This window comes from Stegostoma tigrinum, chromosome 22, assembly GCF_030684315.1.
Source record: "Stegostoma tigrinum isolate sSteTig4 chromosome 22, sSteTig4.hap1, whole genome shotgun sequence".
Taxonomy (NCBI): Eukaryota; Metazoa; Chordata; class Chondrichthyes; order Orectolobiformes; family Stegostomatidae; genus Stegostoma; species Stegostoma tigrinum.
In genome coordinates this window covers 7,895,411-7,923,223 of record NC_081375.1, presented here as the reverse complement: position 1 = coordinate 7,923,223, position 27,813 = coordinate 7,895,411, and the positions used below count along the sequence as shown (strand labels likewise).

Genomic DNA, 27,813 nt, shown 5'->3' with positions numbered 1-27,813 from the left:
GAATATTTAACAAAAATTAAAACAAAAGACTCTTTGCTCTGCACTTTTATTGAGAAAAAAGTTTGTTGCTGTTATTTCGTTGCTTAATTGTCAAAATCTCGTTACAAAAAGAAAGATACAGTGATATGCAGAGTTCTTGACATCTTTGTTTCTTTCGAATTTTTTCAATTTAGTACAGAAATCATCCAACCAGTGACATCATCTCATCAGTTTATCTGGTTCTCCCCGTTCGACTTCATATAATGCCCTTCCCAAAACCTTTGAATAAATGCTAACTCCTCCAGCTACTGCACAGACCACCACATCACAGTGAGTTTCAGCAGCCTGACATGTCCAAATCACCAAACTCAACAGGCTTCATATGGATTAAATGTACCTTTTCCTGGTGACCTTTAGCTTCACAGGTAAGTTAGAATGAAGGATCTGTATAATGTGTAATACTCTTAAATCCCCACGACACCATCGCTGCCCAGCAGAATGCTCCCTAATTTTACATGTGAAAGGGTAGGGCATGACATAGTGGCATTGTCACCACAACCTCAGTTTAATGCTCTGGGGAAAATGGATTCAAATCACCATGGTAGCTGGTGAGGTTTGAATTCAATGAAAAACTGGAATGAAGAGTTAGCCTAATGGTGACTATGTAACCACTGTTGGTTATCATAAAAACCCTTCTGATTCACTAATGCCCTTTAGGAAAGGAAATCATCCATCCTTACTTGGCCAGGCCCACGTGTAACTCCAGATCCACAGCAGTGTGGCTGACACTTAATAGTCTCCTGGGCAATTAAGGAATGGGCAAGAAATGCTGGCCTCGCTAGTAAGGCGCACGTTTCATACAAAGAAACAAATATGCAAACTTGGCATTTAAGTGGTACTAGTATTTAAATCGCACGCATTAGTGCAGTGTCAGCATTTTCAAAGTGTGGGCAAGTGTCAGTCCTGGGGCAATAACAATTCTGATGGTGGGAATGGGAGGAGGCTGCAGGTTCAACATAGATTGGTGCCTCGTATTTCTTTGAAAATGTCTTTAGCAGGCGATAGTCAAAATCCAAAGCAACAGCATGAAACAACGGTGTTGACCGAAAACAACCCAGTGAACAACAGATGATCAAGAGAGCTGTATATTGTTAGGTTTAACGTTCCCCTTGGATGTCATAAGCAAAAAGCCCCCCATACGTGAACCCAAGATAAAAGGTTATGTTCTCATTGCCATGGGGCATTGATGGGAAATGCAATGGAAAGATTCTGATTTTGTGGTGCTTGCAGTAACCCCTTACAAATATTGTTCCATTTTCTGTCCAGCCTTTAACCCGCTTCAACTTTTGGGTGACTTTGGGGTTCTTCCACACATCTCCAGTGAGCCACTTCCATCTTCGTTCATTTAGGCCACTAGGAATTAGTTTCTCAAGCAAACTCTTATGAACAATTTTGTCAAATCCATGCCCATTTCCCAAGAAGAAGTGTGTATAAATCTGTTTCTTCCTGGAAGGCAAATTCTTCATTTTGACGTTGTAGAGCTTTCTCAGTTTTTCAAGAGCTGTATCAAAGATTCGACCTTTAGCTTCATCGGGTTCCTGGTCATAAGCTTCATCTGGCCAATACAATAAAGTAAGTAAGAAACAAGCACTTGAATTGTATTTACATTTTGGAAACTGCTGACTAAGTTCCCTCAGCTGGCTGAATGTTAGCAGCTTTGAAGACCTTGGTGCCACACAGGCAAGTGCAATATGACTAAGTGTGAAGTTGACAAGATCAACCAGATCTAGTTTCTCTTTCTGATGATGTTCAGGATACATGGAGATTATTTTCTCTAGCTTTTCTGCAACTCTATCAACTTTTTGGTCAGACAACATTGAAAAAATTGATGTAATGTTTCCACCACCATTCCCGGAAATTTGCAGACGCCTTACCAGAGGGAACAAGTGAGAATTTGTACTCTGTTTTAAGTTTTGTTCCTCTTGTTGTGTAAAACAGAAATAACGTGCATAGATTTTTGCTTTCTTTCTCAACCATTTCCTAGGATTGTGTGCATGGTCCTCTGTGCTGCTGGTTCCACCGTCGTCGTCTTCACATTTGTCAGTTTGAAAATAACTCGAATCTTCAGATATCCATTCAAGTGCCTCATTTATCCCCTTCTGCAGGCCTTTCAATTTCCCGTGGAAGTTTTTCCAAGGTTCTTTAATTACTTCTGGAACGTCTTTACCCAGAAGATACTCAGTCAGTTTTGTGTAACTGCCATCTTCATCCTTCTCAAAGATATCCAGCAGTGAAAGAAGTTGCAATAAATGACATCCAACCTCTACTTCACCAAAGAAACCAGAATTATTCATAGAATCAAGTTCAGACTGTGCTGCCTTCTGAGCAGCCCTGAAACAGTCAATCGCCTTTAGAGCTATACTTATTGCTTCTGAGAGTTTGTCAGGAGTAACCACCTCAGTTCGCAAATGTGTTAGATCAAACAGAATGTTCAGTTTTTTTCTGTATACCTGTCCTTCAGTGTCTAAAATATAAGAATTGGTTGGCAAGCGATATTTTGCATCTTCTGCCCACTTTATGGCATCAGCAAAATTTAGGTCCTTGTAATGCAGTCGAGCTAGCTGCTGCGCAAAAAATGGATCTTTGCCGAAGCATTCATAAGCTGCTGTCAGAACTTCTACTGCCTTTTCTGGAGCTTGCTGCTCATTGCAAATATCTTCAATCAGAGGGGAAAAAACAGTATCCACGCTGTCACCTTTGCTTCTTTTGTGACGTCGTATGAACAAGTCTCGAACAAATTTAATGAATTCATCACGAGCAAACCGATTCTCAAAAAATGCCTTTTCCTTAAGAAAGTCCATCGCAATTTGACTCCGAGGCTGATCTGAGATCTGATTTAGTATCTCCTTGGCAACAAGTGGGTGAACGATTCGGATCGACTTAATCTCACTAGTGCAGTCTCTGAAGTGTATGAATAAAAACCGTGCCTGATCATTCAAGGAGGTTTGAAAGCTTTGCAGGCGTATGTGATCTATTTGAATACCAAGGTTCAAAAATGCTTCACAATGAGAGAGTGAAATGTTTGAATTCTCCACGTAGTGGTTCAGTAAAGCAACATACTTTATCAATTGAGTAACAGGAGAAGAGTGATCAATACCTTCCAATAAATGTTTCACAAAATCTTGGATGTATTCTTCTGAAAACTCTTCACTCATTAGAACAAATGTTAGTATAAACTCTGGTTCAAAATGTTCCTCAAGTTTCTTACGTTTGTTAGAAAACAACATTCTCTCTTCCTCTGTTAATTTGTGAGTAACAGCTACTGCTTCCAGCGGGATGTTTTTGCAGAGTTTTTCAGCATTATTAGATCTCCGACAGTTCAGAAGTATGAGGAGAGGCCTCACAATATTCACCATCTTGCTGCCAATTGCAGGTATTAATTCATGCTTAATTTCATCAAAGTAATCTTCATCAGCATCTTCAAGCAGCAGCAGTACAGGCAAGCACTGAGTCAGATCATTTTCTTCATACTCCAGTAGCTGGATTGCATGTTCACAGATTTTCCCAACAGCACATGATAGTTTAACAGTCGCACATCGCAGCTGCTTTCGGAAATTCCACAAAACCTGTCGCGCCACAGTGCTCCCACCACTGCCAGGGTGGTGAAATACATGTACTGTGGTCACTAACTGCTTCCCTGACGAACCCTTTAGCATTCCATCTATAATGTTAACAACTTCCTTGTAGGCATTCCGCTGTATCACTGCTTCACAATATCCACGCTCTGCCAGCATTAAATTCAGCCAGCTGATTTTACCACCACGATAAAAATCTCTCTCAATTTTGGTTATTTCTGTCTGATCCTGAACATCTATTTTATACTCTTCACACTGATTGACACTCAGTATTTCCAGTGTAAACATTCTTTCTTCATCTGTAGGTTTGAGTAAACACAGGCCCCTTGATGACACTGGTAAGTATCTGGCACTGTCAATTAATATTGGCAGCATGGTTTGGATCGTGTCATTTACATGGTTAAGTTTCATCCCAACAATGCTCATCTTGTCAATGGTTTCAATGCTGCAGGAAGGCTGTGCAAGATTTGCCCACTTCTGATAGTTGTCATCGCTCTCTGAAACACAAATGATGTCATTTCTGCCATTCATTTCTGCATAAAATTCATGGAAGGTGTCCACCAGAGGTTGTTCTACTGGTGACAAAAGGAGGAAAAGTACGACAAAGGAACCATTTGGCAGAATTTCATTGCAGATCAGTGAGGCTGTTCTCTTCAAGTGTTTCTTTTTGCTTATCACCCACGTATTCACGTCACACGGCCTCTCGTCACCATCATAATGATTGCACCCGTTACAGAATATCCAACTGGTCTGATCAAATAAACATAAGCGTTTCTTCAAGTCACTCACACTTTCTCGATCTTCACATTTGTAATCTTGTAAGAAGTGAACGCTGGCTGGGTGATGATTTAGGTAGTGCTCAAAAAAGCCATTGGTTTTCGAATCAGGATCGAAGTCAAACACACAAAAGATATTCATGTGCAGCAAGAAATTTAATTTCTGTAAATCTTCTGGTTTACATTTGTTTATAACAAGCACATACCGCTGACTATTATCCAAGTATTTCTTACCACCAGTCAGAAGAACTGACAGCTTCCTTCCTAAATCCTCAGGGATGTTGCTTGGTTGCTCTGTGGTTTCTGCTATTTCTCTTTGTTTGTCTCTTTCTTGCATCCCTGAGACAAATTCATCCTGACTTTCCTCATCAATAGTTTCAGTTTTTGCTCCCTTTCTTCTGTAGATGGTCTTTTTCTCATATTCTACTTTATTTTTCTTTTCATTAAAATTTGGAAGACAAACTCTGTAAATTTTGTTTCTCACAATCTTTATAGATGAGTTTACATCAACCTCAATGACAAACTTCCCTTCACTTCCAGTTTTGCTAATCACTTCCACAAGTTTGGGGGGCCGAATGCAACGTCTTGCATCCTCAGCGTGTAGTTTGAAGCATTTCTCTATGTAATCCAATGCATCAACATAGATGCTAGGATCTTTGACAGGGATACCTATTATTTCACCATGTGTATATCCAGAATGATCATTGCCATTCTCAACCCCAAAATGAATTGTACCATTACTTCGAACATTCATGCATCCAGAAGCAAATCTGATAACTTCCTTGGCAAATTTGGCTTGGAGCCGTTGTCTGTCCAATGTAACAGCGATAGCAAGAGATTTATATTCATGACAGGGACAAATTAAATTAATGACCCCAGTTTCTGGTGGAAGGACATTGTTTTTTACGTATTTAAAATTGATATCTTCCTTGTCAAATGGACGAGGTTTGCATTGAGTCGGAGGACTATTTCCATTCGCCTTCTCAAGCGTGGTGTTAAGATGAGACTCAGTAGAACTACTTGCTGGGTCCGATATTAAAGCAGTAGGTTGACCTTGGTTTTTCAATTTCCCTTTGTTTGCCAGAGGCTTTGTCTGTGATGTCTGACTGGGAGTGCCATCTGGACTACCTTGCATTGGAGAAGTCTTTTTGCAATCGTTCACTTCACTTGTGCTGCACTCGGCCAATTGTAAATTCTGACTATTCAATAGTTCATTCCTTTTGTTCACAATCAGTTGTATCTGACCTTCCTTCACATGAAGATCTCTAAGGTCCTGTTTGCTCATCACTTGCAGCACTGCACCAGTGACCTGTTCCTTATACAATGTCTGTATGTGTTCTTCTTTCACTCGAATATGATGTAACCAGGTCCGCACCTGGTCTTCATCCCAGTCTTCCATTCGTAGCTGCTTTAGGTCTTCTGCAAAGCAGTGAAACAAAAACCGGTTTGAGTTAAAGTATCAATAGCACACTTCCGGAGTTTAATGCATCAAACTGCCTGACATTATATTTTGCAAAAGTCTAACTGCTTGCAAAAGGTTTAGGAACTGCTAAGCAACAAAGTAATTATTCTATTCAAGCAAGATCCATCTTAATTATGGGCTAGTCATGTTAATTGGTCAACACAAATAAATAGGATGAAGGCAGTTTTTGTATCTGTTAGTGTTTTCTGCTCAAACAACCGTATACAACCTGAAACAGAAACTGAATTTACAGCTGGTTATGGGAGTGTAGCCAATCGGTGCAAAGCTGTAATAGCTATATTTAAGCAGCCATTGTAACAGGCAATTATACACCTTTGTACCATAGATCACTGATTGTAGGCTCAGTTTTCAAAGGAGCCATGATGATTTGTTACAGTCCAACTTGTAGATGGTATGTGCCACTGCCAGAGTTCATAAGTCATGGAGGGAGTGAATACCTAAGCTGTGGACCAGTGGCTGACGTGGTTGACTCTTAACTGCCCTCTGGGCAATTAAGGATGGGCAGTAAATGCTGCTTGGCCAGCGACACCCTCATCCCATGAACGAATGAGGAAAAAAAAAAGATCAAGCAGGCTCGGTTCGTGATGATGTTAAACTTCTTCAGTGGTGCTATTATAACTGCACTCATCCACAAAAGTGCAGTATGCGCTCTTGACTTGTGCCCTGTAGATGGTGGACAGGCTTTGAGGAATGTTCGGTTGAATTGTTCATAGCACACCATAAAATATCCACATAATATTACGAAAACTGCTAAAGTCACCAAATTTTACAAAGGCTGTTGGTGCTGCCAATGTTCTAGCGGTAATAATGATGAAAACCCGTGCTACAGAATGTGCCACTCTCTCATCAGGCAGTTCCAGTCTGACTGCAGCACTGGCCTTTCATGTGGGAAAACCATCCAGACATGTCTTGCCCACCAAAAGCTGGAAAAATTTAATCCAGTCAATTGCAGCATCAGTTTCCTCTGAATTAGTAGGAACACTCGGACAGGTATTGTTGACAGTAATATCAAGTGGCATTTATTCAGAGCTACAAATTCCATGAGAATTAAGAAACCAAGACTTATAGAATCAATGTTTGCTGAATGACACCCACCCCCAATGAAGAAGTCTCCTGAAAAGATTTCACTTCTTAAAACTTTGACTTGAAGTTTTCAAGTAACAATGTAAGTTAACAGGCAAATCATTTTCAGTGCTGTAGATGGAATAGCAGATACCAGAGAGACTATATCACCAATTTTCGGGACAGTCCATTCCACTAGAAAGACACCAGTTTTAGCCACAGGTTTGAAGCAGAATTTCAGTCTCATTCCTTCAAGAAATTAATAAAATTAGCTCTTGTGCAATCTTCTGCTATAATGGCACACATTTTTCAGAATCTTCTCAAATTTTTTCTCAATCATGAAACTTTGAATATACTGGAGCTAAATTTACAAGTTGAGAGAGGAACACAATTTACGGAGAGATATTGATAAGTGGGCAAAAAGCTGACAAATGGAGTATAATATTGGAAAATGTGAAGTTCATTTTGGAAGGGAGAACAAAGTATCATTTAAATGGAGAGAAGGTGCAGAAAACTGCAACATAAAGCAACTTGGGGGTTCGTGTATGAAGTACAAAGCTAGCATGCAGATACAACAGGGAATCGGGAAAGCTTAGGAAACAAATATATGTTGGCCCTTATTTCAAGGGGGTTAGAGTATATAAGTAGGGAAGTCTTATGCAACTGGGCAAGGTGCTAATGAGACCACATCTGGAGAACTATGAGCAGCTTTTAATCCCTTGGTTTAAGGAAAGATACCATTTTATTGGAGGCAGTTCAGAGAAGGTTCACTAGAATGATCCCCAGTGTAGAGGGATTATGTTATGAGCAAAGGTTAAACAGGTTGGGGCTCTACTCAGTGGAGTTCAGAAAAATGAGGGTGATCTCATTGAGATATACAGGACTCAAAGGCTTGACGGGGTAAATGCTAAGAGGAGTTTCCCCTCACGAGAGCGCTTAGGAACATAGGACACAGTCTCGGAATTAAGGGGCACCAATTTAAGACTGAGAGGAGGAGGAATTTCTTCTGAGAGGGCTGAGAGTATTTGGAATCCTTGAAACAGAGAGCTTTGGGTGTAGAGCCCTTGTGTATGTTTAAGGTTAAGATAGATTCTTGATCAGTTAGGGAATCAAGAGTTATGGATGAGAGTTTATAGATTTCTATAAATAGAAAGCGGGACATAACCCCAGCGCTTCGTCGGAGGCTCACTGATGATGTTACCTAGAATGGTGACGAAACGTCTGAAAACTAACCTTCTAGCTCAGCGTGCAAGCTCTCATCCAGAACCTCAACCTGAGCTACAAATCTTCTCAAAACTCGCTATCAAAAGTTATAGGGAAAAGGCAAGAAAGTGGATGAGAGGAATATCAGATCAGCCGTGATTCTATTGAATGGTGGAGTAGGATTGTGAGGCAAAATGGCCTACTCCTGTTCCTATATTGTACGATATTATGATCTTACCTGAACCTTTACTTCCACATGATACAGCTAATTCTGGGCATTCAGAGTTGTGTGACAATGCTGGGCTTTCAGATGTGTGTTTTGTGCCGAATTCTTTGAAAAAGAGATTGGGGAACAGTGATGAGCAGTCTATGAGAAGATAAACAACTTGTGAGGCCTTGGTTTTTTTTAAAAAAAGGTTAAAACAATAAAAGCAGCCTGAATGGGTGTGGTCAAGCTCTCAGAGCCAGGATGTTTTGTTAGCTTTCAGCACTTGCTATTGGGGTCTTGAAGAACTGAAAACTATTTTTCCTTCTTTCAATTACAGGCAAAAACCTAGGCCTCTCTTCCTGGACTACTCGATTGCATGTGAGACAAAATCTGTTTTCTGAATTTGCCTTTTTGCCATGGGGTGTGTTTCTAGGTTGCTACTATAGTGGAACAGTTAATTAGTAATTGTTACTATATCTATTATTCAGTTGTGTTTTCCAATAGAATTAAGGTATGCCAAGTTTTAGTTTCTTTTGTTGTATTTTAACTATAATGTTTGAATAAATTCTATTTTGCTTAACACCAAGAATAAAAGCATGGATTATTTCCTAAATGGGGGAAAAAAAATCAGAAATCTAAAGTGCAGAGACTTGGAAATTCTAGTCCAGGATTCCCTTAAGGTAAACTTGCAGGTTGAATCAGTAGTTAGGAAGGCAAATGCAATGTTGAAAACTTGAATATAAAAGCAGGGATGTACTACTGAGGCTGTATAAGGATCTGGTCAGGCCACATTCGGAGTATTGTGTGCACAGTTTTGCGCCCCATATCTCAGGAAGGTTGTACTGGCCCTGGAGCGGGTTCAGAGTAGATTCACGAGAATGGTCCCAGGAATGAAAAGCTTAACTTATGAGGAACGTTTGAAGACTCTGGGACTATACTCATTGGAGTTTAGATGGATGAAGGGCGATCTAATTGAAACTTACAGAATACTGAATGGCCTGGACAGAATTGATGTTGGGAAGATGCTTCCATTGGTAGGAGACACCAGAACCTGAAACCACAGCCTTAAAGTAAAGGGAAGGCCTTTTAGAACAGAGAGAAGGAGAAGCTTTTTCAGCCAGAGAGTGGTGAATCCATGGAATTCACTGCCACAGAAGGCTGTAGAGACCAGGTCATTGAGTACATTTAAGACAGAGGTAGACTGAGGATTATCAAGGGGATCAAGGGTTACGGAGAGAAAGCGGGAGAATGGGGCTGAGGAACGTATCAGCTATGACTGAAAGGTAGAGTAGACTCGACGGGCCAAATAACCTAATTTCTGCTCCTATGTCTTATGGTCTTAAGTAATTCAACCGATCGAATTGCATCTGCAATACAGCATCTGACACTGACCTTTAAAATAAGAAAAATTATGGTCGAGGCTTCCTTCTTAATAATATTTTGAGAGAGTCTGGTTTGGTCTATAATTGTTGGAACAAATAGCTACCACAAGCTTGTCAATCACTGAGGAGCCCAGATCCCCCACTCATCTCACCGAGTGTCTCTTTCCAGTTATTTCTTTTCCTCACTGTGTCTGGGTGAAACATATTTCAACTGCCTTCCGGCTGGCAGAGCGTCTAGCTCAAAGGTCACCAGATCACATGAAGCAGCATTTCTTATCCAAAATTTAAAATTGATCCCTTTCCATAATACAAAACTGATTTTAGGAATCCTTTTTCAACTGTTCTCAAACACAATTACAGATTTGCCAATCATTTTAAAATAATTGCAAACTTTCTTTGCTGTTACTGCTTCTGTTTATTGTTACACATTCATAATGTGGCCGAACACCAGCAAAACAGCAGCAGAGTAAGTCGCTCCATTTGAAGCTCCACTCCACTCGCCAATTCTCTCTCCCTCTCTTTCTTTGTCCTTCCATTTTTGTCCCTCCCCTCTTCCATCTCCCTCTGGAGTGAACCTATACGCTAACATTTCCACCCCTTTTTAACTACCTACCTAAGGAGCCTGGGTCACAACCGGGAACAATGTGGCAGGAGCTGAATGCGCAGATTGTGTCCTGCAGCGTTGGTGGATCAAGCATGAGCTGGTACGATGGCAGCAGATAGACAGTGGGCCAGCGAGGCAAGCGGGACGCTGGCAGCGGCATGGCGTGGGCTGGAAAGCCCAAAAGCGGGACAGCAGCAGTGGACAGGAACGTTGGACTCTCAAGTTACTTTTCCTTCCCTTGTCTTATTCAATGTTAATGTGAGTGGCACCATGTGTGCCTTCGTTGTGCATACACTTTACACTGTATTTTTACACATCGAATACAAGTGACAATAAATTATTCTATTCAATTCAATTCGGGATAAATTGCCAGTGGGCGCGTTCTCTGTCCATGGCAACCAGAACACATGGACATATCTCAGCCTCCAAGCCACAAGGAATTCCTGTGTCACTTTCAGATAAAAGATAAATTTAATCATATGACCATCATGAAAGTTCAGCATTTGTAATGTTCAAGAATAATCCCCTCACTGTACTGTGTAATTTAAGTCAGGAGCATTAAGTTTGAAGTGAAAAGTCTACACTAGTTTGGTTCAAACGTGCACCGAAAGCTACATCCCAGAGGCAAGCTGACAATATCCATCTTTAAACAGCATTTGACCAAATGAGGTATGGAGCTCCTGTGGTGCAATGGTAACTTCACTACCTCTGAACCAGAATCTCCGGGTTCCAGTCCCTAACAAGGACTTGTTGGTCATGGAAGCAGTGTTGAGGACATGGTTGAATGGGCTGGTAATTAGACTGGGATTATTTTCACCACCCCGGGAAGAAAAGCCATATGAAAATACGCTAAAAGAAATTGAACAGAGCATCAAAGAACTTGAACGAAAGCTAAGGTCAATGGGAAATCGGGAGAAAACACTTCCACTGTTGTTTCTTTCTATTCATTCATGGGCTGTGAGTACTGTTGGATGGGCCAGCATTAACAGCAATATCGTCAGTGCGCCCTTAATTACCTAGAGGACAGTCACGAGTCATCCACATCAGGTGTAGACCAGACAAGATGAAGGCAGCAGACTTCTTTCCCTAAAGAACATGAGTCAACCAGATCAGTTTTTCCAACAATTGGCAATGGTTTGATGCTCTTCATTAAATTCTTTATTCCAATATTTTTTCAACAAATTGAATTGAAATTCCACCACCTGCCGCAGGAAGATGACCAGGGTCTCTGGATTAATAGTCCAGTGCTAACACCACTACACTAACTTCTGATTGGAGTTATACCTAACACACAGGAAAATGATTGTGATTGTTGGCCAAATCATCACAGACCAGGACATCAGATCTTCAAGATATCCCCCTTGGATGCAGCCTGTTAAGTTGATGAAGTCCATAAGTGGTGATACTTGATGATGGTTACACAATGTTCAGTCTAACAACTCCTCACATACTGAAGCAGTCAATGATCGTGTGCCTCAAAACCTGGACAACACTAAGGCTTGGACTGACAAGTGCCAAACAATTTATGTATCTCTAACAAAACTGAATCCAGATATCTGCCCATTGATATTCAATGGCACTTGCATTCTGAAACCCCCACTATCATTATCCTAAACACTACCATTGACTAGAGACTAAACTAAACTAGCGGAATAAACCCTTAGGCTACGTACAGAATTCTGCGCCGAGTAACATCTCCTTAAAACATGTCTGCTATCTACAGTCAGGAGCGCACTGGAGTATACTCCATTTTCCTGGACGAGTGCAGTTATAACAGTGCCACTGAAGAAGCTTAACACCATCGAGAACCTGATTAGCAACTGGTCCACAGCTTAGGTACTCACTCCTTCCATGACGTTTGGTCTGTGGCAGCAGTGCGTACCATCTACAAGTTGGACTGTAACAAATCATCATGGCTCCTTTGAAAACTGAGCCTGCAATCAGTGATCTATGGTACAAAGGTGTATAATTGCCTGTTACAATGGCTGCTTAAGTATAACTATTACAGCTTTGTACTAATTGGCTACGTTCCCCACAGAGCAGCTGTAAATTCAGTTTCTGTTTCAGTTTGCATGTACTGATAGATACAAAACTGCTTTAATACGATTTATTTGAGTTGACCAATTAACATGAATAGCCCTTAATTAAGGCTGATATTGCTTGAATGGAATAATTACTTTGCTGCTTAGCAGTTCCTAAACCATTTGCAAGCTTAGGTCTGACCTACACCATTGAGAAGGACGTGGGCAGCAGATATGTGGAAATATCACCCCCTGCAAGTTTCCCTCCAAGACACACACTATCCTGATTTGGAATAGACCACTGTTCCTTCATTGTTACTGAGGAAAAGTCTTGGAATTCCCTCCCTAAACAGCACATGGGATACAGCGGTTGAAGAAAGCAGCTCACCACTACTCTCTCAAGGGCAACCAGGAATGGTTAAGTGTTGGCCCAGCTAGCAATATCCAAGCCCTGTGAAATAATAAGACAGTGAAATGATGCAGATTCTGGAGATCCCAGCCTCCTCAGCTCCATAATTACAAAGGCACCTTTTATTATTAAAATAAATCCCACAAGTTAATTTTCTCAATACAGCACACAATTCTCAGACACATGATGAAACAATCACTTACGGCAATCTATTGCGAGATTTACAGACAGATAATAGTTCTGACAGGCTGAATTACATCAAGGAATTCACTCTAAAACATATTTAGTTACTGTGACACCTACCCATTACAGTTCTTGAGATTTTAATCTGAGCCAGTGGCAATCGCCTATCTCAGTTCAGTTTCTCTGAAAAAGAAACTCCATTAATGAATCAACTTATTGATATTACATGAGCAAATACCTGTATTGCTGTAAAAGAAACATACTGTTGAATCTTGTGATAATGGGAACTGCAGATGCTGGAGAATCCAAGATAATAAAGTGTGGAGCTGGATGAACACAGCAGGCCAAGCAGCATCTCAGGAGGCTCTCACAGCAGGCTCCTGAGATGCTGCTTGGCCTGCTGTGTTCATCCAGCTTCACACTTTATTATATTATACTGTTGAATCTTTTCATCTTGAACCAATCAGGACAGAGCCACAAGAATACCCAGTCTCAAAATAAACAACAATTTATATTGTTTGAGAAGTTTGGTTAGATAATTTGTTTGCTGATGGGATATGGCCAGCATTTACTGTCAGTCACTGACTGTTGTTGAGAAGGTGGTGGCAAGCTGCTTTCTTGAATGCTGCTGTCCACTTGCTACAGCTAGATCCACGGTAATGTGAAGGAGGGAGTTCCAGGATTTTGACCCAGAGTGTGGGTTCACCATAAAAGCTCGATGAAAAAAATAGGGCATACCAAAACTACCCTGTGGAATAACTGCCCTGATTAGATCACTTCACACTGTATATCATTGTAACACCATTATAACACGCAATTATACACATTTGTACCACAGATCACTGATTGTAGGTTCAGTTTTCAGAATGGGGACAAGGCCATCACCTTTGGCCCGAAAAAGGTGCCCCATCTATTTCAGACTACCCTACAAGTGGAAGGTCTCAAAATCTGACTGAAAGGTGAAATCGATATAACAAGGTGTAGAGCTGGATGAACACAGCGGGCCAAGCGGCATCAGAGGAGCAGGAAAGCTGATGTTTCAGGTCTAGACCCTTGGTTCATCCAGCTCTAACACCTTGTTATAGCAGATTCTCCAGTATCTGGAGAATCTCCACTACTCTACAGTAGAAAAATGAGCACAGTTCTCCAATAACAGGATGTTGCCATTCAAGCCAAAAAGACCACACAAACATGGAACATGGTACATGAATTTCAGTGCTGGGATGATGCCAGATATATAGACTGTACCAGCAGAAACCAAACATCACATCCCTTCAGCTGTTTGAACAGGTAGAATACTGACTATAGCCAAAACAGGCTATGGTTGGAAAACATAGAATATTGCGTTCAACATTAGACATGTTCTTCCAATTGGACAATATTTGTTAAACAACTCTGACTGTGCCAAGAAAGACATCCAATGCAATTGAAGAAGTTGGCTTTGCAATGTGGCTCCATTATGGATGTTAAAAGCCACATTTTTATCCACATAGGGCCTCGTTTCCATGCATTGTATCTTTTCAAATGAATGACAACCCAGAGATAGCAATTCCCTGGTATATTGCTTATGGCAATGGCTTGACTAATCAGAGTCAACTTCCTGGTTTAAATTTAAACAAAATGTTGGCAGTTAACTGTTCCCTGGCACAATCTCCATGTCAATTCCTCCACCAGAGTCCACTTACTAACCAGTCAGCACCACCTTCTCATTCAGTATAAATGATAATTTCCTTTAACATGTGGCATTCTTGCAATTCTGTCCTGATGAGTGTAAAGTGAAACTTCAACATCCCTTTCCTCACCAATACTCAAGAGCTAGACAAGCAAACATTTATAAATTGAAACAAAACTGTTAAATCACCAGTTTCCCTGATGATTTGCTCAGGAACTAAAATGTTCTTATTTTTGTAATAAGGAGTTAGTTTTAAAAGGACAGATAACAGCTCTCTGTATCAGCCTTCCTTTCCTTCTTTGGATGTCACATGCCTTTCACAGTTGCCTTCCATTTTAATTTCTCTCCCAATTCCAAATCCCATTTTCTATCCCGTGACATTATCTGCATCTTGGCTGTTTATATCCAATCCATCCCTCATCTATGGGCAAAGCACAGGCAGCTGGAAGTAGCTGAGTGTGGGATTATAGTCAGCATGGACCGGTTGGAGCTAAGGCCCTGTTTCCATGCTGTATGACTCGGAAGACAGTTTGATGGTCCCTGTCCAGAGGGTTTGCTGAGCTGATCCTTTTGGCTTGTCAGGACTTAGCCTTCCTCCTCTAGGTAATTTTACTTGCTTGTAGGAGGTGCAGACCAATTAGTTCACACTGTATCTGAGTTACTAATTAACAGCCACAGTTCATAACAACTGATAAGTGGAAATAAACTACCTTTCTTCAGACTTGAAGTTTATACTGCAGACCAAGAACAACTCCTTCCTTTCCAGTGGTCTGATGGTTACATCCCCAAACATTTGTTCTCTCTCTCACACAAACACACTTCCAGGAGGCTGAACAATCAGAAATTTATCGGTTTTGTCATTGAAACTGATCACTCCACAGACTAATCATGTACTTGTTTCTGGCCAAACCTCCCTTTGTACATAGCCTGGGTCCCGCTGCTCTGTAGAAACTTACCCCAAAAACAGCTGCACAAGCAGCACTTACAATGAATCTGGGTATTTTGCTTCTTTTAAAACAAAAAGTGCAGAAATCCTTTCAACAATCCTTAGATTTTAAAATAATCAATCATTCTCCCATTTTAGTCTGTAATCAAAGAATGAAAAATAAATAGGGCCCGTCACTCCATCTCTTGCTGCCCTGCTCCATCTCCCTCCCTTGTCCATTGTTGTATTCCTTTCAACATTTGAACTCCTCCTCCTCCAACTGTTTTATATCTGTTCACTAACCCATCTCATGATTAATCTACAGGCCTATCGACGACCCTCCCAAATCCTGCCTCTTTCTTTGTACACCACCTCCCCTCTCCGCCACTCTCTCAACTCCAACTAATTAGCTAAAACAATTTGATTGCTAAAAAAATTAGTACAAGAAGTATAAATTATCAATGACATAATAAATTGAAGATCAGCTCATTTTCTCACACCTCCAAGTGAAAAAATAATGAAGTCTGTGGCTCCAGAAACTAAAACTTGAGGGTTCAACAAAACCTGAAAACCCTTAGAGGCAAGGTCATCAGAACTTACCCAAAAATGTTACTTGATGAGTGATTTGTCAATACTATTTTACAGAAAGTTCAAATAACAATCAGTACGTGTAGAGATGGGAAAAACCAGTTTCACTTTCTGGTCAAATAGAATTGAAACAAGGAGTTGCGAAACTACAGAAACGCCCTGGGATATTACGTAATATTAAGTGAATCACATTTCACTGAAGAAAACTCCGCCCTGCAAACAAAATCTGATAAATTACACACTAATCAGATTCATTGCCAGAGGAGGCGGTTTATAGAACATAGAACATAGAACATAGAACAGTACAGCACAGAACAGGCCCTTCAGCCCACAACGTTGTGCCGACCATTGATCCCCATGTATGCACCCTCAAATTTCTGTGACCATATGCATGTCCAGCAGTCTCTTAAATGACCCCAATGACCTTGCTTCCACAACTGCTGCTGGCAACGCATTCCATGCTCTCACAACTCTCTGCGTAAAGAACCCGCCTCTGACATCCCCTCTATACTTTCCTCCAACCAGCTTAAAACTACGACCCCTCGTCCAGCCATTTCTGCCCTGGGAAATCGTCTCTGGCTATCAACTCTATCTATGCCTCTCATTATCTTGTATACCTCAATTAGGTCCCCTCTCCTCCTCCTTTTCTCCAATGAAAAGAGACCAAGCTCAGTCAACCTCTCTTCATAAGATAAGCCCTCCAGTCCAGGCAGCATCCTGGTAAACCTCCTCTGAACTCTCTCCAAAGCATCCACATCTTTCCTATAACAGGGCGACCAGAACTGGATGCAGTATTCCAAGTGCGGTCTAACCAAAGTTTTATAGAGCTGCAACAAGATCTCATGACTCTTAAACTCAATCCCCCTGTTAATGAAAGCCAAAACACCATATGCTTTCTTTACAACCCTGTCCACTTGGGTGGCCATTTTAAGGGATCTATGTATCTGCACACCAAGATCCCTCTGTTCCTCCACACTGCCAAGAATCCTATCCTTAATCCTGTACTCAGCTTTCAAATTCGACCTTGCAAAATGCATCACCTTGCATTTATCCAGGTTGAACTCCATCTGCCACTTCTCAGCCCATCTCTGCATCCTGTCAATATCCCGCTGCAGCCTACAACAGCCCTCTATACTGTCAACGACACCTCCGACCTTTGTGTCATCTGCAAACTTGCTGACCCATCCTTCAATCCCCTCATCCAAGTCATTAATAAAAATTACAAACAGTAGAGGCCCAAGGACAGAGCCCTGTGGAACACCACTCACCAGTGACTTCCAGGCAGAATATTTTCCTTCTACTACCACTCGCTGTCTTCTGTTGGCCAGCCAATTCTGTATCCAGACAGCTAAGTTCCCCTGTATCCCATTCCTCCTGACCTTCTGAATGAACCTACCATGGGGAACCTTATCAAATGCCTTGCTGAAGTCCATAGACACCACATCCACAGCTTGACCCTCATCAACTTTTCTAGTCACATCCTCAAAGAGCTCGATAAGGTTTGTGAGGCATGACCTGCCCCTCACAAAGCCGTGTTGACTGCATTTGATCAAGCCATGCTCTTCTAGATGGTCATAAATCCTATCCCTCAGAATCCTTTCTAACACCTTGCAGATGACAGACGTGAGACTTACTGGTCTGTAATTGCCGGGAATTTCCCTATTTCCTTTCTTGAAGAGAGGAATTACATTTGCCTCTCTCCAGTCCTCAGGTACGACTCCAGTGGAGAGCGAGGATGCAAAAAATCTTCGCAAGTGGCGAAGCAATTGCATTTCTTGCTTCCCAAAGCAGCCGAGGACAAATCTGGTCCGGGCCTGGCGACTTGTCGATCTTAATGTTTGACAAAATTTTCAGCACCTCAGCTTCCTCTATCTCTATCCATTCCAGCATGCACACCTGCTCTTCAAAGGTTTCATTCACTACAAAGTTTGTTTCTTTCGTAAAGACAGAAGCAAAAAACTCATTTAGGGCTTCCCCTACCTCCTCAGACTCCACACACAAGTTCCCTATGCTATCCCTGATCGGCCCTACTCTTTCTTTGACCATTCTCTTATTCCTCACATGTGTAAAACGCCTGTGTTTTCCCTAATTCGTTCTGCCAAGCCTTTCTCGTGCCCCCTCCTGTCTCTCCTCAGACCATTTTTGAGCTCCTTCCTTGCCTGCGTGTAATCCTCTCTAGCTGAACTTGACCCTAGCTTCCTCCACCTTATGTAAGCTACCTTCTTTTTTTTCACAAGAAGCTCCACCGCTCTCGTCATCCAAGGTTCCTTTATCTTACCCCTTCTTGCCTGTCTCAGAGGGACATATTTACTCATCACTCGCAACAACTGTTCGTTAAACAGTCTCCACACATCTATAGTTCCCTTACCATGGAACAATTGCTCCCAGTCCATGCTTCCTAACTCATGTCTAATCGCATCATAGTTTCCTCTTCCCCAATTAAACATCCTCCCATTTTGCCTAATCCTCTCCTTCTCCATAGCTATGTAGAATGTGAGGCAGTTATGGTCACTATCACCAAAATGCTCTCCCACCACAAGATCTGATACCTGCCCCGGCTCGTTTGCGAGCACCAAGTCTAGAATGGCCTCTCCCCTCGTCGGCCTGTCAACGTACTGCGTTAGGAAACCCTCCTGAACGCACCTTACAAAAACAGCTCCATTCAAATCTTCTGCTCGAAGGAGGTTCCAATCAATATTAGGAAAGTTAAAGTCACCCATTACAACAACCCTACTACGTCCGCACTTTTCCAAAATCTGTCGGCCTATGCTTTCTTCAATCTCCCTGCTGCTATTGGGGGGCCTGTAGTAAACCCCTAACGAGGTGACTACTCCCTTGCTGTTCCTAATTTCCACCCATACTGACTCGGTAGGCAGATCTTCCTCGACAATGGAAGCTTCTGTAGCTGTGATACCCTCTCTGATTAGTAGTGCTTACGATTAGCAAGTTTATCATGTAATATCCAATTATATGCTTATGAGAAATTTGTTCACTGAAAATTTCCGTGTAACACTGATCTTAAAAATGACATATAATCAGAATCAGTGGGCTTCCGCAGCTCAGGGATAGCTGTGAAATGTGCTCCCATCCAATCTCCTACTATTACATACAGTAAAATGGAAAAACTCGCAGATGCTAAAACTTGAGATGCAATTTACAGCAAGTTGAGAGAAAACCTTGAAACAATGGAATTTTTCACAAACATCCCACATTGCCAGGGCATGTGTTAAAAACGTGCCTAATATATCCATCAGCAACCCATTTCCATGAACCAGCAATACGAAATCAGACTCTGCACAAAACAATGATAAAACTCTGTTCAAAACAGTGCACTCACAGTGATAACCACTGCACTCAAAGAAAAAAGTTTCATTAAAGTCCGTTCAGGAAGGAAATCTGCTGTCCCCGAGTCTAGCCTAAATGTGACTCCAGACCCACAGCAACATGGTTTAGATAATAAATGCTTGCTCATCCAAAGATCCAAAAATCGCGAAGCTTTCCCATCATTCAACTTATGGCTGTTCGACACTTGAACTCCATTTGTTCATCTTTTAGTCACAACTCTCAATAACATCACCTACCCTGCCGATCTCTATCAACATCCAGTCTTCAGAGCCCTTCTGGGAGGACAGTACTAGGTTTGTACTGATTTCAGAAGTGTGCCCCAATTTCATCGCTCAACAGTTTATTCCAATTTCAAAATATTCAAGAACTAAGCAAAATATTACCTGCTTCAAATGTTGAGGCATTTGCATGAAAATATGTGGGATGATTATCTCTGCTGCCCTGTAGGTATATATTTGCCTAAGGCTGACACAAGCATTAGTGAATGACATTCAGTGTGAGCACTTCCCAACTCAAACAGCAATCAGCATTAAATATCTTGTATTTATTGTGTGCTTTTAGGTTTGCTTATCGCCCATTTAAAGTCAGAGGTCTGTATACTTTACCGAGCTGCGAGCTATAAAAATGCTTGGACTAAACTGAAAGATCTTCGGATTAACGAGCAGCTACACTAGCATTAATTCAGTTCCCTTTTCACTTTATCCCTTCTACAAAACAGACACATCGACCCATCCTGTACCCTTTTCCCCAAAAATCACATCTAATATTCCTCAAATCTATTTGTAAGCCTTTGCAATGAACATTGTTGGGGAGATCCAATTTTGGCTGAGTGTCATGGGTAACCACAGTCTGCCACACTTTCCAACCACAACAGCTGCTACTGACACCAGTTCTGGTTAAGCCAGGTTTTGTTGTCTTACTGCTTCCTTCACCGTTGGCCACTCATTACATTTCTATTTGTCGTTCCATTGTAATGTTTCTGCGTGGATAATGTTTAACGAATTCCACACCTTCTTTTGATACAAATTTGTGTTGTCTTGGTTAGGGCAGCACTGGTGCCCTTGTGCACGATGACTCAGTGGTTAGCACTGCTGGGGACCCGGGTTTGATTCCAGCCTTGGCTGACTGTGTGGAGTTTGCGCGCTCTCCCCGTGTCAGCGTGGGTTTCTGCTGGGCGCTCTGGTTTCCTCCTACAGTCAAAAGATTTGCACGTAGTGGACTGGCTATACTTTAAACAAAAAAATTGCCCCGTGGTGTCCAGTTAAATTAGCCACAGTAAATGTGGGGTAATAGGAAGAGGGGTCTGGGTTGGATGCTGTTTGGAGGGCCCAGTGCAGTCTTGATGGGCTAAATTACCTCTCTCTGCACTGTAGCTATTCTACTCTATGGCTAATCCAGTCTTATTTAGTGCTCCTAGTTAGTAGTTTTTGGTTCCACATGGCTTACCTTCACAATTTTGCTTCTGCACCACATTTAAAAGCCGATTTTCTTTAGCTTTCTGAATGCGCCAAGCTTTACATTCATAATTTGTTACTGTGTAGGACATGTTTCAGTATGCATATTCTTATGTCAAGATTTACACTGATGTTTCTTAGAACGTTGGCCTAATTTTGTAAATATAATTTTGACTTGTCCATCCATTTCAAAGAAGTAGTACGTTTGACTGATCTTACAATCCTCAAACTCACTCTCCTGCCTTTTCCTCATAACCCTCAAGTCACTTACTAATTAAAAACCTATCCCAAGCTTGAATATACTTAATGGCCAGACTCAACAGCCCTCTGTGGTAAATAATTCTACTGTTCCACAACCCTCAGAGGACAAATTCCTCCGATCTTAAAATTGATTTTATACATCTCAATCACGTTTCCCCTCAGTCTCCTCTGCTTCAAGGAAAACAGCCACAGTCTATCCAATCTTTCTTCATGACTGAAAATCTCCAGCCCAGGCAAGATGTTGGTAAATCTCCTCTGCAGCCTCTCCAATCAGATCCTCCCTATGGAGATGCATTTCATAACTGCACATTTTATTCTAGCTGAGGCCTAACTAATGTTCAATACAGATCCAGAAAACATCCCTGTTTTTAAACTCTACACCTTGACCAATAAAGGCAAGTGTCCCATATGTCTTCTTTACCACTTTATCTACCTGCCTTGCAAACTTAAGGGTGGACATTCACCTGGTGACATCTCTGACTGTCTCTCCAATTCAATAACATCCAGTTCCTTCATTCTTCCTGCAAAGTGCAGAACCTCACATTTCCCCACATTATATTCCCCTGCCAAGGCTTTGCCCACATACTTACTTAGTCTATATCCCTCTGCAGATTATTTGTGTCATCCTTTCTTTAACATCTTAGGGTGAGACCCATCAAGTCCAGGGAGCCTGTCTTTTATCTCCATTTGTTTTCCTCATATTTTATCTTTAATGATAGTGATTGACTTTATATTCCACTCAAACCTGACTTCTGCCCCTTGCTTATTAAATATTTTTGAAGTGCTTGTGTCTTCTATCATTACAGTTTTTAACATCAAATGTTGTGCCTTCAAAGAACAAAACATAGACAATAAGAACAGCAGTAGGCCATTCAGCCTTCTCCATCATTCAGTATGATCATGGCTGATCATCCTATTCAGTTCCCCGTTCTAACTTCTTGAAAATATCCAATAATTTAGCCTTGGCCATTTTCTATGGCAGACAATTTCACAGGCTCATATGGTATATCCTAAGACTGTGATCTCTGGCTTAGGACTTCCTGGTCATTGAGAACATTTGCCCTGTCTATGTTCTATTAGAATTTTATAGATTTCTATGAGATCTCCCCACCACCGTCAGTCTGGTGAATGTAGTTTCCGAAAAAGTTGAATTGATTCACCTGTTCTAACTGGGTTCCATTTATAGTTATATCACATAGTGGAATTGCCTTTTTTCTGTCAGAGTAGCACATCTTTGCTTTGAACATAAGCCCATGTATCTATAACTTTCTTTTATGACTGTATCAAGTAATTTTAGCAAGTATTCATGATGGTACCATTGGCAGTGACTTTTGCTTTTACTTATACATGGGGTGTGTGTGTCACTGAGTAGGCCAGTCTAAGTAATGACAACAGTTTCTTTCCCTAAAGGACATTAGTGAATCAGATGGGTTTTTCCCCACCAATCAGCATTGGTTTCATGCTTTAATTCCTGATTTTCTTTATTGAATTCAATTCCAAAATCTGCTTTGGCAGAATTGAAACCAAGGTGCCCAGAACTTTATCTCTGGATTAATGGTCTAATGAGAATACCAAAAGGCCATCACACCACATCTCCAAATTATTGATAGCTGTCTCTCCTACATTTGTACCATCCACTCCATCTCAATTCATTCAAGAATACTTTCAGTGCAGATAGAAAAACAAAATGGGTAAGAGATCACAGCCTCGTCCATGCACTCTTTTAATCCACTTTCCGATCAGAGTTCTTTTTCATATCTGAAACCAGTAAATACTCCGCAAGAATCAAAGATCTTGCTCATTAAAATCATTACTCTCCCAGCTTCAGTGGCCCTTATTTTTGAGCTCGTCTCCTTAGGCATTTTGACCGTCGAGAACAAAGTTCCCATTTACATTTTCATAAGCTGGAAGCTTCAGTCAAACTGTAAACTTCCACCTTACAACGAATTTAAACCCAACTTCCCTAATCTTTCCGAGTAAGGTGAATCACGAGTGCTTGGATCATCTTTTCAAGGTGCCTCCATAACATCTAGAGGATAATACCATCTTTATACAATCAAGTACTCTACAGATATGGCCTATCCCACTTTATATAATCAATACTTGGTGTGAAAACCCCACAGAAAATGGACTGAACTAAAGTTTAAACTGTGTTGAATCCTCGTAGTTAACAGATTCTCAAAGTGTCTCAGCTGGAGGATCAGTATCTTCGAAAAAATTAATTTGTCAAAGAGCTCAATAAGAAGCGTCAAAACTTAAAGGCCACATGCATACATATTTTTAAAATATTTTATTGCTTTAACCCAGAGGGTTATCAATAAAAAATTACATTCCCAGTATGTTAAAGCATGTTTTACCATTTAACATTGCAACCATCCAAACTCAAAATTTGTACTGCATAAACAAGTCTCAAAAAGAGCACTGTCTTGCAGATCTTATTCCTTGCACAGATCCCAGATCAATAATGCTTTTCAAAATGCATTTAAAGTCATGTTATATCTTTACAGACTTTTCTTTTGCCCAGGATTACACATGTACTTTATCACTGTAGGTACACGATTCACAGTTTCCGCAGAAGGAGGCAGTCTCTATAGAGGTTTTGTACATCATTGGCAACATTGCAGTGTGTTGAATGCACCAGAGAATTAGCTAGACTGATTTATCAGGTTATTGGCAATATTTTAAGCTCTGGCAGTAAACAAACCTATTGTTTAGGGTGCTACCTGAACCTCATTATTCTCTTTCTGCAGTTTAAGTGTCTTTTTGAACAGATTCATTACTTGTCAGACCTAAACAAAATTTTCAACAAACAACAATCAATCATCGTACCTACAGACAGGCCAAGATTAAATTATTCTGTAAAAAATATCCAGCAAAACTTGTACTTCAACACAGGTGTTATCTGGATGTGAGTTTGCTTGCTGAGCTGGAAGGTTAGTTCTCAGACGTTTCGTCACCATTCTAGGTGATATCATTAGGGCACTCCGAATCCTCGTTAATTTCTGTTGCAATCACAGCTAATTCAGACAATGTAATAAAAACTCTTAGATTGAACAAAATTATCATTTGTGTGAGAGGAAAAAGTTAGAACATGAACCACTAATGGGCATCTTACCCCCATTAGGATACTTGTAAATAACAGACTCCTCCACAGGAGTCAAGAATACAAAATCATGTAAAATGTGTTAGCATTTGAGATCTAATGATCAAAAAATATTCTGTTTCAAATCATATACCTGCAGTTAAAAATGGAATTAACTAGAATCCAAGTAGAAAATGATGTATTGCGCACAGAAGTGAATTTAGCAAATGTGCTGCACTGGCGCTGTGCCACTATGGGTGGGCATTGGGTTGCAAGCTACTTTTGGACAGAGGGCCTGGAATGAGTTAGCTCGCTCCCTTTGTCTATCATAGTAATAGGACAAGACTGTTCTTCCCTCTCAGCCATATTCTGCCATTCAATTAGATCTTGGCTGCACTGTGCCTCAACTCCATTTACCAAATTGTCTGACACCCTTCACTATAAATGTCAGCCTTGAAATGTTACGCATCCTTAAAATAATTCACTGTGGTTAATGACTGGAACTGACAATGTTGGTGAGAGTACTGCAACTGATCAGAATTGAAATTAGGCTTGGAATAACACATGGAAAAGTGCAGCAATGTCTTTGGGACTTAATTTTTAACAAGTGAAATAGATTTCAAGAAGTGCACTTTGGATTTTAAAATCATACCTCTTAAAAGAAGTAAAAAAAATTATCATTCATGAACAAGATACACAGTATAATCATAGAACTAAACATGTTAATTATGGAATTACATCAATTACTTAAACCAGCTTCTGAGTAACCTGGACGGCAGATCAAATCTTTTAGTGCAAATGTCAAAATAAGAAGGAACACATATAATCACAATTCAACTTTTTTTTTTGTAAGTGAAGACACTGAAGTTAACTTTTCCCACTCTTCTTTCAAAAGCAACACAAAGTTAACATTCTTCAAAAGACAAGCCACCTGATCCCACCAGATATATACAAACCACCTCAAACTGAAGATGGATGAAGAAACATAAAATCAATCTCAAATGTACATTAAACTTAGAAAAGTCAAAACTATCACTCCCATATATAAAGGCAAATCCCCCCAATAAATAAATAAGTTACTGCATTTTAATTATCAGTACATTAAAAAAAATTCTGACAATTAACGTGGGCTGCACTGTTTCGTGAGATAATGATTTTCCTTGCAAGTACCAAATACTGAGCTTTTGCCACAAATACACTTTTTTTGGTAAATTGACTAAACTAAATGCAACATTTCATGCCACATCAGGGTTGTTGTAGCAAGTGCTACAAACCTATGGGAGTCTGCAATCATGGTCTTGCTGTTGGGAAACCACATTAAACAGAGCTCAAGTACTTACCCCAGCATTACCAAGTGTAGAACACTTGGCTGGGCTCTTATCCTGTACTCAGCACCCAGATCGATGGTATTGAAGGACGTCCAATAAAGTCACTTGATCTGGAGGAGAGTTGGGGGTTAGTAGGGATAAAATCGGAAAATATGAATGAGGTGACATAATTTAACGTCACACAAGTTTCATCTGTGAAGACAAATGATTTCTCACTGGGAGGTGGGCAGGAATGCAATGCAGATTAAAACATTGTCTCTATACTCATCTCATTATTTCCCCAACAAGAGAGCACAAAATTCATCTGCTCTATATGGTAATGGGCAATAACAGTAATTCAGCTAATCAAGCTTCAGTAGATGACGTCCTAACTAAATAAATCAGCGGGCTGTACAAGCTGTTTTCAGTTAGTTTGGGGGTGAAATTCTGCAAATTTGAGTGATTATTCTGTAATGCTAAAACCTGATAACTGCTACTCAGTATTTGGACTTCCAAGGGAAAAACCAAAATATTGCAAACACAGAACAGTGACATCAAGTTACAAATACCGGAAGTGTCCCAATATAAAACCTTGCTCTTTGGAATCCAAAAGCGTAGCTTTCAAAAGGGATTTTGCTTTGTATGGTTAACCACTCTCCCACTGGTTAAGCGTCAATCACTGCACCTTCCTTGCTTTCGGACCAGAATCCATTGCATTTTGCCCCATTATTGTGTCAGCGCCATCGGACCAAGGGACACAGCGACCCATCGCACTCTTGACAGAACTGAATAGTTTGTCCTGTTGTAATGGGCAATCTATTCCATAGATTGGTATTGTAAGTGCTCCAGTATTCATACCATGAATCAAACGGTCTTGGCATGACCTAGCCAAACTCAAACAAAAGGCCTTGCACAATCCAAAGCTTAATCAGCACTTGTGAATGAATGCCTTCCTCTGAATTTCAGAGTTACAACATGGTCATTATCCTTCAACACTGATCCCTGACACATGAAATAGTGAAACATGTAGCAGTCCATGATAGTGCAGAAGGAGAATCAGTTTCTTTTTTAAGAAGTGAGAAAAGGAACAATTTCCTGCAAGGGGACCTTGCATTAAAAATGTAGCAGTGGCAGTCAGACTGCAGGTCCTTAAACTGGAGAACGACCTTGCCTCGGAACATCCTGCAGGCCATGTGCAGTTTTCATAAAGGCACTTAGTAGTAGTTTGGTAACTTCTTCACCCAGTAAACGTCTGTCACCAAAACACAATATTTTAGTACTTGTGTGCTAAAAAGGCCTCTGGCTGGAATGTATTTTAAAAATAAACAATTTGGCTTTAAATGTTTTGCCTTTAGATTATATAAAGCTGTCAGTTACCGAAAGGGCTAACTGGTTTGGTTCTGCAGCCTCCTGGTAGTAGTAAGGATGAAACAGTCTCTCCTGGCTGCAGATTTGCATGGCATAATATGTATGGATTAACAGATGAGGGAAACGGAAAGTAAAATAATAAACAAACTCATCTGGGACTGAGCCCAAAGTTTCTTGCACTTCCTCTGGCAGTTCCCTATAGTGATGTTTCTGAAAAAAACAAAATGCAAGATATGTAAATGCTAGATGTACAGTCATACATTCTTATTTTGCCTACCATCATCAGCCTAATTTCTAAGTGTTAAGCCACCCATTCCAGCTCTGCAAACCATGAACACAAACCAAAGCTCCTCCCGATGCATACTGGTGAAAATAGCGCTGCAGTGGTAATGTCACTGACAGCAAATAAAAACCCTAGGTTAATGTTTTGAGGACCTGAGTTCAAACCCCAGCATGGTGAAATGTGAATGCAATAAAAACCTGGAATAAAACACAAGCCTAATACTGTGAAACCACTTGGATTGTTGCAAAACAGGCCTGGTTGTTGGCTAAAGGGCTGGTGTAGGAGGGAGGGCTTCCATTATGTGGACAATTGGAGCACGTTCTGGGAAAGATGGAACTTGTTCTGTAAGGAAGCGGGGAGGGGGGTGGCTTGCTTGAGCTATACAGGATGGTTTAAACTAAATTAGCAGGGGGTGGGGAACCGGATTTGTAATTCCGACAATGAGGTATGCAGCCTTCTAACAGATACAACAGGGAGTGGTTGTGGAGATGGCAGGTTAACTGTAACACATCCCTGAGTAGTGACCAGGCAGGGTTACCACTATTACTACATTAACAGGTGTTGACATTTCACCTGACTGACA

The 27,813-nt window shown here is 40.8% G+C and overlaps 2 protein-coding genes across 7 annotated transcripts in view; both read right to left on the bottom strand.

Moving 5' to 3' along the window:
* Window positions 1-32: 32 nt before the first annotated feature.
* samd9l (sterile alpha motif domain containing 9 like) lies at window positions 33-26,256 on the bottom strand. 6 transcript variants are annotated; one of them, XM_048554908.2, is made up of 3 exons: window positions 26,171-26,256; window positions 13,066-13,128; window positions 33-5,809 (listed from the first exon to the last, which is right to left on the bottom strand). In XM_048554908.2, the coding sequence occupies exons 2-3, from the start codon at window positions 13,067-13,069 to the stop codon at window positions 1,137-1,139; spliced, it is 4,677 nt and encodes a 1,558-aa protein (XP_048410865.1). In that variant the 5' UTR covers window positions 13,070-13,128; window positions 26,171-26,256; the 3' UTR covers window positions 33-1,136. The 6 variants fall into 6 exon arrangements, with proteins under 6 accessions (XP_048410865.1, XP_048410863.1, XP_048410866.1 ...); XM_048554906.2 differs by lacking the exon at window positions 26,171-26,256 and adding an exon at window positions 25,613-25,721; XM_048554909.2 differs by lacking the exon at window positions 26,171-26,256 and adding an exon at window positions 19,712-19,818.
* The window catches only part of ern1 (endoplasmic reticulum to nucleus signaling 1), a 97,389-nt gene continuing 93,041 nt past the window's right edge, over window positions 23,466-27,813 (bottom strand). The window contains exon 22 of the mRNA XM_048554912.2: window positions 23,466-27,157. Coding sequence (XP_048410869.1) covers window positions 26,936-27,157 — 222 coding nt within the window. The 3' untranslated portion in view covers window positions 23,466-26,935. The remainder of the gene's footprint in view (window positions 27,158-27,813) is intronic.